This window comes from Pseudorca crassidens, chromosome 9, assembly GCF_039906515.1.
Source record: "Pseudorca crassidens isolate mPseCra1 chromosome 9, mPseCra1.hap1, whole genome shotgun sequence".
NCBI classification, from domain to species: Eukaryota; Metazoa; Chordata; class Mammalia; order Artiodactyla; family Delphinidae; genus Pseudorca; species Pseudorca crassidens.
This window is the reverse complement of record NC_090304.1, coordinates 88,084,822-88,101,427: the sequence shown is the minus strand read 5'-3', so window position 1 is coordinate 88,101,427 and position 16,606 is coordinate 88,084,822. Positions and strand designations below refer to the sequence as shown.

The 16,606-nt window shown below is 37.9% G+C and overlaps 1 protein-coding gene across 4 annotated transcripts in view; it reads left to right on the top strand.

Annotated features, from left to right (window-relative positions):
- ARHGAP20 (Rho GTPase activating protein 20) overlaps positions 1 to 13,735 on the top strand; it is a 150,875-nt gene extending 137,140 nt beyond the window's left edge. For all 4 annotated transcript variants that reach the window (XM_067750973.1, XM_067750972.1, XM_067750974.1 and 1 more), the window contains 4 exons: positions 4,472 to 4,581; positions 6,985 to 7,174; positions 8,367 to 8,481; positions 9,544 to 13,735. In XM_067750973.1, coding sequence (XP_067607074.1) covers positions 4,472 to 4,581; positions 6,985 to 7,174; positions 8,367 to 8,481; positions 9,544 to 11,396 — 2,268 coding nt within the window. In that variant the 3' untranslated portion in view covers positions 11,397 to 13,735. The remainder of the gene's footprint in view (positions 1 to 4,471; positions 4,582 to 6,984; positions 7,175 to 8,366; positions 8,482 to 9,543) is intronic.
- Positions 13,736 to 16,606: the final 2,871 nt, after the last annotated feature.

Sequence of the window (16,606 nt, the reverse complement as noted above, 5' to 3'; positions counted from 1 at the left end):
TGCCAATCCCATGCAAAAAAATTAAATAAAAATTTAAAAGAATCATAACACACAGCATGTTTACCAAAGTAAACATCCTGATGACTTTCTCACAATCTCACTATCTTCCTAATAAAGGTGAAATTTTCAAAAGTAAACTTTTATTAAACTTTGAAACAGAATTTACCAGAGTAAACAAATATTTGCCTAACAACTGAAACAAAAAATTGCTCACTGAGACCACTGAAAATTCCATTCATTTATACAGTCTCCCCCTAATGCCTTTTAAAAGTAAAGTTGGAGTAGGAATGACTCCAACATCCAGTCCTTCTTTTATGAAATCCTTACCACATTTGGCATTCTTAAAGATTCTCACCCTTCATCCCATGTGTGTCCGGTATTTCACAGTAAGCTTCTTTGCTGCAAATATTTTTGCCACATAACTCATTGGCCACAGGTCAACTTTACCATAAAAAATAAAATAACTGGTTGACAGTTTGTTTTGACATACACAATATAAAAATCATGACAGATGATGATGATTGGTCCCAAGAGTTGGTTTCATATTTTGAAACACACTACATTGGAGGTGAAGGAGGCCAAGGGCCTTGAAGGCATAGCATGAACGCACATTTCCCCTAGAACTTAGGAACATTTATCAATGGACAAATGACAGTATGCCAAAAACATACAATGGTGTGGAAGGCTTTCACAAGCACTCAGGCACAAATATGCATCCTAGTACGTAGTATTTGAAACCTGGTGCCTCTCTTAATGAAGGACAAATTTTAGCAAAAAAAGAAAAAGTGTGATGCTGAACAAGAGACGAATCAACAAGCAAAAAAAATGTATAAAATACTATGAACGAAAGACTTGGAAGACAAGTGCTTAAGTACAACCCACAAAATAATGTCAGTTAATTGCGCAGTATTGCCATGAATCTACACACATTTTAAATGCGTTCAGATATTTTGCATTTCACAATAAAGTCTTTAATTTTGTTATTCTCGTGTTTCATTATATCCTTTTTAATGTTCCTCATTTATTTTTTTGTTATTTTACCTTTTATGGTAGAATTGCCTTACAGCCAATTCATTATTTGGTAGAAGTTTTTGCAGCAAAAATGCTTGTGGCAGATAAGCTTACTTATGGCAAAAAAAACCCTAGAACCCACCCCTGTGGTTACTTAACTCACATCCACAGTTGAGTTAGACTTCTAAAATGTTTTCCTCCTCACATTCTTGAAAATGCCTCACATTTTTGGAAAACCTAGAGTCAAAACCAGCTTTTAGCAGAGGTTTTGGCCTCAGCAATAGCTTCTGCAGACCAGCATCAGGCTCCCATCTCCCAGCAGGGTTGGAATGCACCAGAGCTAGGGGTGGAGACAGTGCCCCAGCCTGCATCCCAGGGCCTGGAGCATAAAAACCAAATTAAGGAAAACATGGTGAAGAAGACTCTTCCATATCCCTACTGCTGGTCAGTTGCTTACAGAATCATACTTCATGACTTAATGAACAATCAGATGTCTCTTGGTAAAAGAGCCATGTCTGCTCTTAAACAATCCCTGCCATGGACTTTCACAATAAAGTATCACTCAAAAGAACTGGAGAATTGGAGCTAGAGTCATCTAATTTATTTTACACAGGATTTGTGATTACCCTTCAATCCTGGAGTATAATAAAAGTATGTATGGTGTGCTTAGCCACATACATGCAGATATATGCATGATGAATTTTTTTTTCATATAATTAGGCTTTCTCCCATCTCTTAATTTAAGAAGTTAAAGCCTATGTTTTAGAAAATTTTCCTTACTATGCTATTCATCACAGCACTATGCTTCTTAAAACTTTGTACTAAATTGTAGAGGCTATTACAAAGAAGTATGGTTCTAGAAGAGTTAAACTGTATTTCAGATTGAAGAAATTGTACTTATAGAGGAATAAACAAAAGACAGAAAGTAATCCAAATGATTGAAAAGTCTGGTTAGATGGGTTCCAACTAATTAAAGTTTCATAATCATATAACTGTGTTTTACTCTCATTTCTTCCAAGTGGTTGCAGGAAAGGGAAACTTTTTGCCGAAAGTTTTTGAGCTTTTGTTTTGTTTTGTTTCTTGTTTTTAAGACTATTTGGAAGTGATACTTAAGTTTTCCTTTAAATGTTTTGCTTATACTGGTTTTGTTTAAATATAAGCTTAACCTTCAAACTATAATTGGAAGAAAATTGCTTGAGATACTGTAATTTTGATCCATCAGACCTTTGAGGAAAAGTTCATTTTTAATCCTAGGAATCTCGTCTCAAATTAATATGGGCATTCTGCTGATGGCTTGGGTTCTGGTTTTGGAGGGGAGGAGGCTTTCCGTTGAGTGCTAAGAGTTGGTGATTGTAATTCAGAACCAGCTCTCACATCCTTTCTCAGACCGATGGTGGTTGTTATTTCGCAACTTGTTATTCCAGCTGTGGAGAGTTCATTGAGATGTTACAAGTTATTATCTTTCAAGTGTAAGTTTTAAGATTTAATGATGTTTTTCTTCAAAACAGATCATAAGTATTTTTTCCACTTAGATTTAAAAAGAGAGGCATTGTCACTGCCCCAATTTGAAATAACAGATTTTGGCTCTTCTGACTGACTTTTAAAGTAGGTGCAGCAACTAAAATTAGTCTGAAATTGTGAAAATTCGGTAGCTTTACCCAAAAGAAAGAGGTAACTTTTGTGATGACACATCTGAATCACAAGTATCCAGGTACATTTCTGCTGAAAAATATAATAGAACAGAGAAAGACTTTGTATCAGTCATCTTCCTACTTGTTAACTACTCTAAAACAAATGTATAATAATAGGTAACATAACTACAAAGAGGTTTATAAAAATTATTTTAGAATCTCAGTTATAGTTAGTTGACCTTCCCTTGTCCTTCACTAATATTTGACCATATGACAAATAGCAACACTTCAGTAATGACCTCGACTATGTCTGGGACTGTGCTTGGCATTAAGGTGTATGATGTAGAAGGTGAGGGTCTGATCCTGCCCTGAAGGAGCTAATAAGCTAGCGGGGGACATGCTCACCTAATTAGCTAACTGCAACACTTAGGTATCACAGCTTCCATCTTAGTAATAAAAACATGACATATAAGCAACAAGTTGTGCATTGCTGTTTTAAAGCACATAGATGAAGTTGCTGATTCGATTTTCCAGCAAGGATTAAAATTATTCAATTGCAGACTTTCACCTATCTCCATGTTGTAGGCAGGAACTTGCAAGAGGATAGTCAACCATGGTTACAGTGCTTAGATATGAAATTGAGTTTTGTCTGCCTGAAGTTTACTAAGGTGGAGATCAGACTTTGCAAGCTTGGCTTGTTAGAACCATGCCAAAAGCAGCAGAGAGAGTTGGCCTAGATCAGAAAGGAACATAGGACGAGGACCAAAATTAGTTCATTTTTAAGCTTTTTATTAACATATGTCAAACAACAAACTCCATTGATTATATTCTACTTGTGTCATAGTCTGGTTTCACCACACCTAGCCCTGCCAGTGGCCTCAAAATAAAAGGCTCTCAAAGGCCAGACAGGATAATGTACCAGGGACATTTTTCTTTTTTTTTTTTCTTTTTTTTTTTTTTTGCGGTACACGGGCCTCTCACTGTGGTGGCCTCTCCTGTTGCGGAGCACAGGCTCCAGACGCGCAGGCTCAGCGGCCATGGCTCACGGACCCAGCCGCCCCGTGGCATATGGGATCCTCCCGGACCCGGGCACGAACCCGTGTCTCCTGCATTGACAGGCGGACTCCCAACCACAGCGCCACCAGGGAAGGGAAGCCCCCAGGGACATATTATTTAATGTGCATTAGGCATGGGGTGCTGTCCTAGGCTTCCAGAGCCCAGTCATAGCCTGGAGTGCTTTCTCCCCATGATACATGAGAGCCCTTCTATGGGGAATATAAGGAGAAATTCTAAGTACCTCTGGATGGAATTATTCACCAATGCCACTGGAATATAAAGTTCTAAAATAACAGGGACTTGGTTTTATTTACTACTCTATCCCTAGCACCTTAAACAATGCCTGGAATATATGAATAAATATGTATAGAATGATTGGATGACTGATTACCACATTATGAATCTCACAAATATCTTCATGCATTTCTTTTAACTAGTGAAATAAAAAGGATTTAGGATGGTTTGCCAGACCCTGCCGTGTTATACTAATTTGCTAAAATGTACACACACAGGAGGTTTCATCCCAAACGGGTTGTCCATTATCTTTACCACTATAGTCCAGAATCCAATTTCCCTCTGGTTTTTGTTAGAAAAATATCAAAGCATGCATTTCTATGTGTGCACATCATTGAAGGGCTAGCACAGAGCTCTGTATTCCAAAGAAGGGACACCTTAACTGTACTTTCCAATAACGTGTCTTCTTTGTAATATCTCTCATATATAATTAGCATGAGAATAACAATTTAAAATATTTATTTTTCCCTCTATATAAGGATTTTCTACGAAATATTCCAGGAAGTACTTTTTCGTCAGATCTCTATGATCATTGGGTCTGTGTAATGGATCAAGGAAATGATGAAGAGAAAATAAATGCAGTTCAAAGGTAATTATTCTAATTTGGTCATTTCTCAAAAATACTTTTTAAAAAACTTATATTTTATAAGTTTGTCTATTAATGTAATATGACTATCAAAGTCAAATCCATGAGGACCAGTTTAAAAATAGATTTATGCTAGCTACTGTCATTGTTATTGTTTTTTTCCCCTAACCTTATTAACGTGGAATACTCTACCATTGTACACCTTCTGTATATCTGAATCTGATAGGAGCTGAAACCCATTAGACCAATAGCTAACACAGTAGACCCAATCTACAATTTATGATCTTAGTTTTGGTAAATATTTAACTAACCAGACAATTCCTTATATACTTCACTTAGCAACTGAATTCACATAGAGAAAATTCCTTCCCCTCAAGGAACTAAGTCTAGTCGAATAGATAGAATAGATGAAACAAAGAATAACAGTGTAGTATAATCAGTGAAAGAGATATATGGAGAAGTGTATGTGGGAATACTACAGAGAGAAAAGTGTATTGTCTGTATTCATGCAAAGAATGCATTGTCTGTACTCATGCAAAGGTAAGTTGCTGGCAGGACTCACCATCCTGATTCCTGAATATTTCCTGCATTATAAGAAAAGCAATACTTCCAGCTCTCTGAAAACCCAAGAATCCCAATATCATTTATTTGCCTATGCTTGTTTAGTACAGGTTTTTCTTGAGCAGCTTTCAAATACAAATTATTATCTACACACTGCTATTGATAGACACCTTTTATCAGTAGAAGAAAATAGTATAACTGTTGTAGACACCAGAATCAAAGCCATGTAACAAAATTCTATCTCTGCATCCATTAAGGTTTGGTGGAAACCATTCAGAGGTAGTGAACATCAGATTTTGTATTTTGTTGCTCATTGTCTAAAACTTTATATTCTACAAACTGTTAAATGGGTGATTTTTTTTTAAAGAGGGTAGACTTATGGCTTTCATACAAATACAGAATTAACACATGTGAAAGATTTTATTTAAAACATTAATTAATGAGAGAACTAGTAAGATATTACTGCCAGTTCAAAGGAGATTTCAAACTATCAATACCACAACTTACATAGTTAACTCAGAAATGCTGAAATGAATTTACAAGTAGATGCAAAACTGACTTTTACTACTGGGGCACGGGGGTGTATGTACAAATAAACCATTTATCTCTCCACCAGACAGAATTTTCCAGTCTATGGACAAGTGTTAAGTGCACTGCTGTCAGTAATCTACAGTTTTCAGAGTTGTAAAATAACTCAAAGGTTTAGGGCCCCCATAGAATCAGATACCCTAGAGCAGGGGTCCCCAACCCCTGGGCCATGGACCAGTACCAGTCTGCGGCCTGTGAGGAACCAGGCCGCACAGCAGGAGGTAAGTGCGCGGCGGGTAAGCGAGCGAAGCTTCTTCTGCTTCTCCGCATAGCACCCCATCGCTCACATTACCGCCTGGACCATCCCCCCAACCCCACTGTCCATGAAAAAATTGTTGTCCATGAAACCGGTCCCCGGTGCCAAAAAGGTTGGGGACCACTGCCCTAGAGTATGGTAGACAGTGCCTCACTTTCCATTGAATACATTCAGTAATCTTTTGGTCCATTTAAGTATCTTTCATAATTTGTCCCTACAAAACTGTACTCATTGTCAGTCCATAGTGCCGAAAAAACACCTCTCTGCTGTTTATGCAACAGGAGTCAGATTACCCAGTGTAACCCCAGGTTACAGATTCTTGCTGGAAAAAAGCAACAAGCATGACTATCAACATATGTTTTCTGTATGGTAGTAAATATCATTTTTAGTGAATGTTCATTTAAAATTCCTTATCAATTACAAAATAGGAACAGTAGGAAAAATACTATCATAAGCTTGACTTATGTGTGAAAGTAACACCAGTGAGATAAAGAGATGTGGGACAAAACTGATCTCGGAAGCTGTGGGAGCAGAGCATAAGCTCTCAGAATGGACCCGGGAGTCTTCGTAGCTGAAGTTTGGGTTTTTACCAAGAGACAGAATCCTTGTGTTGCCACTTGGAAGTAAAGGAGCATATTAAGTATAACTATTTAATTTCATCAGAAAGTTTTTTGGGGTATTGGTTGAGAATATTCTGGAATGTTACAGGATTTGCATAAGACACATTGTACCAGTTTCAGGTAAATATTTCAGGCAGCATTTTTTTATGAACCATTTTTCTGCATTCTTTCACATTTTCATTGGATTGTGAAGGCAGTGTACAAAATAAATAAATAAATCTCCAGTGCTCACTTTCTCTCCTATGTACAGGCAGTCCTCACTTTGCATGTACCATGTTAACACACTTTCCTGTACATCTCAACTGTGAAAAGCAAGGGCTGCCTGGCTATACAAGTTTTCTATGAAATGTTTGCTTAAAGAGTGCATTTTTCTGTCTTTAGGCTATTAGACCAGCTTCCAAGAGCCAATGTTATTCTCCTAAGGTATCTTTTTGGGGTATTATACAACATTGAGCAACATTCCTCATCCAATCAGATGACTGCATTTAATTTAGCAGTGTGCATCGCTCCAAGCATTCTTTGGCCTCCTACTTCCTCCAGTCCAGAACTAGAAAACGAATTTACAAAAAAGGTAATGAAGTTTTTCATTTTTATGCTGTGAGGGACCAAGTCCCCATTTTGAACCTAACATTCAGGGTATTAATTCTGAAAGATATTTTCTTAAATAACTTCAGTACATACCCTTATAAATTTGAGTTCATTGAGTGTTTTATCCTATCCTGGTAGACTGTAGAAAGGTGATTTCTTGAGCAAAAAAGTGATAGCAGTTGGATTACTTCCCTTTTCCCTTTCAGGAGGAAAACCAACTATGACTGACTGACTTAAACCATAGAGTGATAAGAAAGCAGTTGATATGATTTTAAAAAGAAATAAGGACTTTGGAATTTGACAGGTCAGGGTTGGATTCTCAGCCCTACCACTTGCCAGATGTACAATCTTGGGCAAAATTAGTTACATTGATCCACAGTTTCCTCATCTAAAACATGGAGGTGTTGATAATATCGACATAGTTCATACAGTAGTTACTTGAAATCACACTGGTGTAGGGCCTGGTGGTTAGTACAGGGGTGGGGGTATCGGTTCCCCTTGTTCCCAACATTCTACCTGCTCCTTTGCCTCAGCTGTTGGGGCAAGAAAACTATGTAAAGGTTCTGTGTAAGGAGCCTAAGGAGTTCTGTGTAAGGAGCACAAAGCTCCCTAGTAAAACCTTACCTCTTCCCCCAAGCACCTCCAGTTAGGGAGCCTAAGGGAAGAGACTAGTCAGGCAAAATGCAAGTTTTCTCTCCAGCTGTCTCTCTCCTTCACAATAAATCCACAGAGGATACCTACCTACTTCCCACGCTTATGACACCTGCCTTTTACATAAGAAATGCATTTTATAAATGTTCATCTAATGATGCTTCATGAATTTTAATGAGAAGATTTATTTCTTCACCCCAAATGCCCTATAGAGAATACTTAAAATTACTCTAATTTTAAAGACAGAACTATTGGCATAAAAATGTTAGCATTAAGCCAAGGCCACACATAATAACAAATAATAACTTTAGTCCACTGATTAAAGTTAATTTCTATGCTCAAACTACTCTTGAAAGTATTATAGTTTGTTAGAGGAAACTGTATTGTATACTTTTAAAGCAGACATGAATTTTTCTCAGGATTCTTTTGCATCTTTTGTTAGAATCAGGATTCATATATGAAATGTGATTTATAGACATGCTATATGAGAAGTAGCAGTTCATTTTTGTCCCTTTTTTGTACAGGTTTCTCTTCTTATACAATTTCTGATTGAAAATTGCTGTCGGATATTTGGAGAAGAAATCACTTCCCTCTTGGGAGAGGTTTCAGTGAGATGTGATACTAGAGAGAATGCCTCAGGTATTGTGAATAATTGGATTGTTTTTTGTGGGAAACAAACACACATCTGTGAAGATCAGCTGGGACAGTGGTTATCCTGGAGCCCACAGCAGCTCAGGTGAAGGGGCCTCTCACCTGGGTTAGTGGGCCTAGGACTTCTGCTCCTTCCTTAGAAGGCCTGCTAATAGGTCAGAGTATGTTAACACTGTGGTTAAGAAATGTATAAGACAAGGTTCCAAACTCCAAGAAGTTGTTAGTGGCAGCATTATATGGTGTGATGTTTTTAACCTTTCTTTAAATAAAACTTTACAAGGAACCCCAATATGAATAACACAGTTGCTGTGGTTGAAACTGGAGTAGAAGGCCCAGAGGCAGTAGAGGCAGCCCTGGTTTTTTTGCTCCTCACCTTCCTCCTAGAGGTCCCTGAGACTTCTCAGAATTCTAGTGCACTGCAAAAACACTTTAAAAACAACTAGCATCATGGGGCAAGCCAGGGTGTGTTAGGGGTAAAGACATTCAACGTTCCAGATTATGAATTCCTGTACCACCAATCATTAGTTATGTTACCTTTGGCCAATTATTCTATGCCACTGAAAATCATTATCTTCGTTTATAAATATGGATAAACCATAATATCTAACTGCGATGGTTGTATTAAAGATTAAATAAAGGATAGTAAAAAATCTTTGTGAAATAGAGTTGTTAGGGTTAGTAAATGGTATCTCTGAGACTAGAGTTAATTATGTATATCCAGCAGCTAATCCATTTAAAAGACAAGAGTCTTATTCAGAACCTGGGTATATCTGGCATTAATTCCTTTATATTTTTAACTGTTTCTTGGTATCTCCTCATTGCTTTGAGGAAATCTTACTTAAGGAAAGCCCATTTCTTCAGGAACTGAGGTAAATCTATTATACCCCAACAGTTTATTTCTAATTCTGCACTTACTACTGGGAAGACTGTGAAAGATCCTTTCTTTCTTTAGAGTAGGAATTTGAACAATCTGCGTGAAAACAGAATTAAGCTAAACATCATCACAGTTGGGTAAGTAAAAACAATAATCATGATTCGCTTTTTCAACAGATATCTCTTGCTTCCAACTGAATGACTCCTCCTATGACAGCTTGGAGAATGAGCTGAATGAGGATGTTGATGCCCCGTGTAGTGACTTGGTAAAGAAACTTGGTCAGGGTAGCAGAAGCATGGACTCCGTGTTAACCCTCAGTGACTATGACCTCGACCAGCCTGAGGTAGAAGGTCTTTTAACCCTGAGCGACTTTGACTTAGACCATTCTAAAGATGAAGACATTCAAATGGAGCAGCCTCTTGAATCCAAGCCAGTGAACATTGCAGTGTACACAAAGGAACCCCTGCAGGATCATGCCAGGGGCCCCTCTGGCATGAGCACGTCCAGCCACCTGTCCACAACTGCAGCAGATGCTCCAAAAAGCTTGAGGCGACACCGGCGCTGCTCAGAGCCCAGCTATGACTATCTAGATTCAAAGCTTTCCTATCTCAGGGAGTTTTATCAGAAAAAGCTACGCAAGTCCAGCTGTGATGCAGTTCTCTCAAAAAAAGATGAGAGCCATCTGAATCAGAATCAACCCCTCCAGGAAGAGGGTAAGACATGTTTTAAAAAGAGTTTAGTCATAGGCACTGATATCAAGAAAAATGCCACTAATAAAAATGTTAAGAAGAAAAGCTTGTCTGATAATGAAGGAAATCATGTAAAACTTTTTCCTAAATCCAAGCCAGTAGCTATTTCCATGGCATCTTATAGTCACATGTCCTCATGTGATCATCCCAGGAACCAGACCTTTGATACAGATACATCTGGATACTCCCCACCACACACAACAGATGCCCTCAAGAGTTCAAGGAGGCACCGGCGATGCTCAGAGCCCAACATTGATGACCAACACTGCAAACTGACCTATCTCAGGGGGATTCATTCAAAGAAACAACATAAAGCCAGCTATGAAGCCAGTCTCTTGCATGGAGAGGAAGATTATCTCAAGCGGCACAAGTCTTTGCAAATGGAGGGGCAAAAGCTTATTAATCAGAGTTTGGTCATGGGGATTGAGGTGGGCAAGACTAGTGCCACAAACCAAAACACTGAGAAGGTTTTACCCCCAAGATTAAACATTTGCTCAAGGACTAGCTATTCCAGCTTGTCCTCCCCAGGCACTTCTCCATCTGGCTCATCAGTGAGCTCCCAAGACAGTGTTTTTTCTCAGATTTCTGAACACTCCGTGTTTACACCCACTGAAACTTCCTCTCCAATAGATTGCACTTTTCAGGCTCAAAGAAAGCAGGAAGAGCTTTCTTCTGACTTTAGCAGTTCCAGCCTCATTTCTGGAATTCCTGGTCCCTCATCAGGGCAGGCCAGCAGCCACCTGGCTTATACAAAAAAGGACAGTGTAGAGTGGCATTCACAAATGCATTCTGTAACTCTTCACCCCAGCACATGGTTGAGAAATGGAGTAGCCAGTTTGAAAAACTGGTCCCTCAAAAAGAAGGCAAGGGCACCCAGACCAGAGGAAAATAAAATAGGTTCTCTAAAAGGACACACAGAGCCTCCTCCACAGGCTTCTTGTGTTCCAGAAGCCAACGCACTGCATGAGAGACAGAAAGACATGCCCCAAGGGGTGGCTGAAGGACTTGGAGCTGTGCAAACAGCCCGCTGGTATAGTTCTTACCCCAGCCAGGACTCAGAGAAACACTGTAGCTCTCCAGTCAGCCTAGTGGAAGACAGACTCGGGCTTTGTATGAAGTCACCCGAGGAAGGAGAGATTAGTGGGCAGTGTTCTCCTGGTACTCTGCCTCACGGAAGATCCTCACCCAGCTCTTTGACTGTGGATCATGGGTGCAGCCCAGACTCAGGGCCTACAGTGGTTTGTGACGTTGAGGACAGACATTTGACCAAAGACATTTAACCACAATAAGAATCTGATGTCTACAAGAACAGAAACTGGGCTAATCATGATATAAAGATAATTATTATGACCTCTTTGTGTAAAATACCTGGGATGGGTAGCATAAGGATAATCATTGCTAATACTTAGGACAACAAAAGAATTCTCTTTATTGAGACTATTTGGCAAAAAGTTTAGACAAAACTTTTGTCACCTAAGTGTTTGGGAGGCTTTTCCTTATTAGAGCATGGTTTGATCCTGTCATGCGTTTTAAGAGCTACAAGCAGAGGGCTAGAGAAAGCATCTTCTGTAGAGGAAACATGCCATGTATGATGAAATTAGTAACCTGAGAAAGCCAGGAAGTCAAAAGTGAAGAATAGAAACTGTAGAGAGAGAGGGAAGGGTGCAGAGAAACCATCCACATTCCATGGAATGTGTTTAATAAGTAGGCAAGAAAAATGCCACTAATCAAAGCTACAGAAGGAAAACATGTTCAATAATAAAGGAAATTATTTGAAACTTTTCCCCAAATCTGAACCAGTGGCCATTTCTGTGACATCTTATAGTCAGTCACATGCCCTCACAACATCATTTCAGGTATTAGCCCATTGATGCAACTAGAGAGGAAGAAAACTACAGTGATTCAAAAGCCATGAGTACCATGATATAATAGTTTTTTTGTTTGTTTTGTTTCTTTGGTTGTGTTGGTTGTGCTTTTCCATTAGTGTTTCATTGCTCTGCAGAGGTTCCAGGACACAGAACTGTGAGGAGAAAGAAGGAGATGGTTGCTCATTTCAATGTCCTTGCAAGGTGCCTGAGCTAGAAACATTCTCCAGAAATGCATTTTTCCTCTTACAAGGTGACCTTCTGACTGTGTTTGCTGTCTTAGTGTGGAGGAGAAAACTGCCACAGCAGTCCTTTCTCTATTACACGATTGCTATTGCCAACATGTGATCAAAGCATGGCTCCTCTTTGTTGAAATGTTTTTCTGCTCCTTGCCTCTTAGATTAGTCAGCCAGAAAAAATCACTGGTAAATCATCCCTTTTCTGATTGTCACTTGGCAGTTGAGAACAGTTTTGAGGTTGGCAGGTTATAAAGAGTCACAGAATAGAGGAGCCATAAGAGTGGCTGTCAGGCCTCTTTTCAGTCATCGGCTTTGGATTTTCTTACCTCCAGAAGTTTTTACATATTCTTTGTTCCAAATGATTCATGGTTTATACCCCATTGGTTCATTTCATATCCATGGACATTTCTCCTCTCTTGCCTTAAAGTTTATACCAGTACCTCTCCTGGATTATTTCCATGGATTATTTGGCCTTGCCAGCCAGTGTGAAGGGGTAGAATCAGAAATGGATGTGCATCTTCCTTCATTTTAAATACTTATAAGAAGTTGCTTAGAGCCCATTTGGTTTCTTTAGTTCAGTTTCAGATGGACCTTCCTCCCACAGATTTGCTTAATTCCAAATTATTTTTCTCAGCCACCCAGAAACTTTCATGTCAAAATGTTCTTTCACTGTTGTCCTAAAGGTTGCATTTTGCAGTTATAGAAAAAAAAATAATGTTTTCTGTAAGATAGAAGTCCTTTCAGTATTAGCTCTAGGTGCTACCTACCTCTAGGGGACATGGCCCTGTTTGTCCTAAGCATTATAATTAACTTTTAGAACTCTCTCCAAAGAGCTCCTTTATGACACTGGCCATCTCAGTCACAGATGTGAAGTAGATTTTACCTTATAACTAACCACTCCTATATTTAGACTCCTAAGTGTCCATAGGCATCTTTTGTGGTATAATATATAAAGGCAACAGGGATTCCCCTCACCCTTAGGGCATACTACTGCAGAACCACAAGATGTGAATGAAGCTCTTATGGCTTGGAGTGTCTTTCTAGAAGAAATTCTTCTCTACTTAACAAAATAATAGTTCTATCCTTTTTGCTTTCATATTGATGGATAGGAAATCATCCACTCAGTTTGAAGCATGGAAGAAAATAGATGCTGAGGTTCTTCAATAACCATTCCTACTCTCTGTGTTCCCTTAGATACTCCTGTAACATTTAATGTGAATAGTTAATATTGCTGTAAAGTATTATATTGTATGATTTGAAGACAGACTACATGTCATTTTATCATACTCTGTCAATCTATAATATATTAGACCAATGCTTTATCTAAAATGCTTTTGAGTTTGTATAATATATCTTGACAAATTTTACTACCATATGTTATGTAATAAATGTGTATTTTTGTACTTGCAGAAACTGCTGCTAAATTTTAAAGTTGTTTGGTTTTAAAGGCACTGATAATGGATATGTATGAAGTCCATTTTGTCTATTAAATAAAACACCATTCTTCAGAGTTAACAGTCCCACCAGAGCAATATTGCCCTTTGTAGACTCGTTTTAGCTAATGAGCCCAATTTCTGCTTAACATTGGAAATTTCATAAAATGTAATTAATGTTGAATTGGAACTTTGAGCTTTTAGTCATAGGCCATGGTCAGTCTCTCTAGAAAAAGAGGTTTTTTTCTTTTATAGTTTTTTAATCTTACTGTTTACCAAACAAGTTATGCTTCATACACAAAGTCTTCATTTTTCTTAGATATTATATTTACACTGCGCTCCTAGAATCAGATACGTATTAAGTCTATATTCTCATATCAGAGAACCATCAACTCAGTTTAATTGACTGTATGAGATTTTCTATGTAAATTCTATGTAAATTCTATAGGAAATTCTATGTAAATAGAATTTACACAATCTGAACAACAGAGAAAATAGACTAAAATAAATAAATAAGAATGAACAGAGCCTCAGAGACCTGTGGAACAGTAACAAAAGATCCAACATTTGTATCATCAGAGTTTCAGAAGGAGAGAGGGTAGGGCTGAAACAGTATTCAGAGAAATGATATCTAAAAGCTTCCCAAATTTGATAAAATATACAAACCTACACATTCAAGAAGCTGAGTGAAACCCAAACTGGATAAATGCAAAGAAAGACACATCACAATTAAATGTTTGAAGACTAATGATGAAAAAAGTGTTGAAAGCAGTAAAAAACACCTTACCTATAGGGGAACACCAAATTAAATTATCATCTGAAACTATGGAGGCCAGGAGAAAGTGGCACATTTTGCAAGTGCTGAAAGAAAAGAACTGTCAACCCAGAATCCCATATACAGTGAAACTGTCCTTTGTAAATGAAGGAGAAAGAAAGACCTTCTCAGATGAAGGAAAACTTTAAAGAATTTGTCACTAACAGACAGACTCTTAAAGACTGGCCAAAGGAATTTCTTTAAACAGAAAGTAAATGCTAGAGTAAGGGAATTTGGAGCATCAGGAAGAAAGGACAATGGAAGGGAGAAATAATAGTATATAATGGTTGACTCTTCACATGAGTTTTAGAAGTCATATTTGATGCTTGAAACTAAAATTATAACACCATTTGATACTCAAGACAATGATATTTAAAAGTGGAAAAAATAAAGGGACCTAATAGAAATGAGGTCTCCATACTTCACTAGAAGGGGTAAAAGGTTGATAACAGTAGAATGTAATATGCTATATATGTATATTGTAATAATTAGGGCAACTACAGAAACTATATATTTGGAGAACATTTCTTTCCAAAACACCATAAGTAAATCAGGATGGAATCCTTAAAAAAATGTTTAAGCCACAGAATAGAGAAAGAATAGAGACAGAAGAACAAAAAGTAGAGGAAAAAATAGAAAACAGACAATAAAATGGCACGCTTAAGCTCCAACATATATTACCTTAAATATAAATGATCTGCCTGTATCAATCAAGAGGCAAAGATTGACAGAGTGGATTAAAAAAACAAACAAAAATAACCTTACCTAACTACATCCTATCTACAGGAAACTCACTTCAAATTCAATGACATAGATAAGTTGAAAGTAAAAGAATGAAAAAGATATACCATGCAATCATTAATCAAAAGAAAGGAGGAGTGGCTATATTAAAATTGGATAAGGTAAACTTCAGATCAAGGAATATAACCAGAGACAGAAAGAGATATCATATAACAATAAAAGCCTCAATCCATCAAGAAGATATAACAATCCTAAATTTTTATGAACAAACAACAAATCATCAAAATATGTAAAGCAAATAATGACATAACTGAAAGGAGAGATAAAACCACAATTACAGTTGAAGATTTCAACACTCCTCTCTCAACAATTGATAGAACAACTAGACAGAAAACCAGCAAGTATATAGACCTCACCAGCACCATGAACCAAAAGGTTATAATAGGCATTTATAGAACACTTCACCCAACAACAAAATACACATTCTCTTCAATTGACCATGGAACATAAACCAAAACAGACCATATCCTGGGCCACAAAACAAACATCAACGTTTTTTAAAAGTCAAAATCATGCAGAATGTTTTCTGACCACAATGCAATCTAACTAGAAATCAATAACAGAAAGATAACAGGAAAATATTCAAACACATGGAAACCAAACAACATACTGCTAAATAATCCATTGGTCAAAGAGGAAGTTTCAAAGGAAATTTTTTTAGATGATAGAAGTAAATGAAAATACAACATATCAAAATATGTCGTATACTGCTAAAGCAATGTCAAGAGGAAAATTCATAATACTAAGTGCTTACACTAAAAAAGAGGAAAGGAGAGGAGTCAAGGTGGTGGAATAGGAAGACACGGAATTCATCATTCCTCATGGATACAGAAGGAATTCACCTATGGATGGAACAATTCCCACAGAGCACCTGCTGACCATTAGTGGAAGACTCTGGACACCTAAAAAAATGAAAGAATGAAAAAAAAAAAAAGAATCAGAAAAGGGACCAGCAACTCCAGCAGGAAGCTGAAGGTGAGTGGAGGTCCCCAGACTCAGAAAAACTCACTCACAGTAGGAAAATCAGCTGGGACAGAAAAGGACCTTAATGAGGATCAAAGGAGAATGCAGTACACGGTCTGTGGAAGGCAAGACAAAGTTAAGAACTGCAGGCAGGGTCTACACTGCAGCTCTGCACCTTCCCGAATTGAGTTGCCAGTTGTGAAAAGGAGCTGGGCACTGGAAAGTAGGCTTTGGAGCACGGACCCAGGGAAGGGACAACTGTTGGCTGTGAAAATACAGACTGAAGGGACAGGAGTAAGAAGCCCCACAACTGGGAAAGTCTTCAGAAAAAGCCTGAGATACCATAAAATAAGAATAAGACATCAGTGTTGAGTG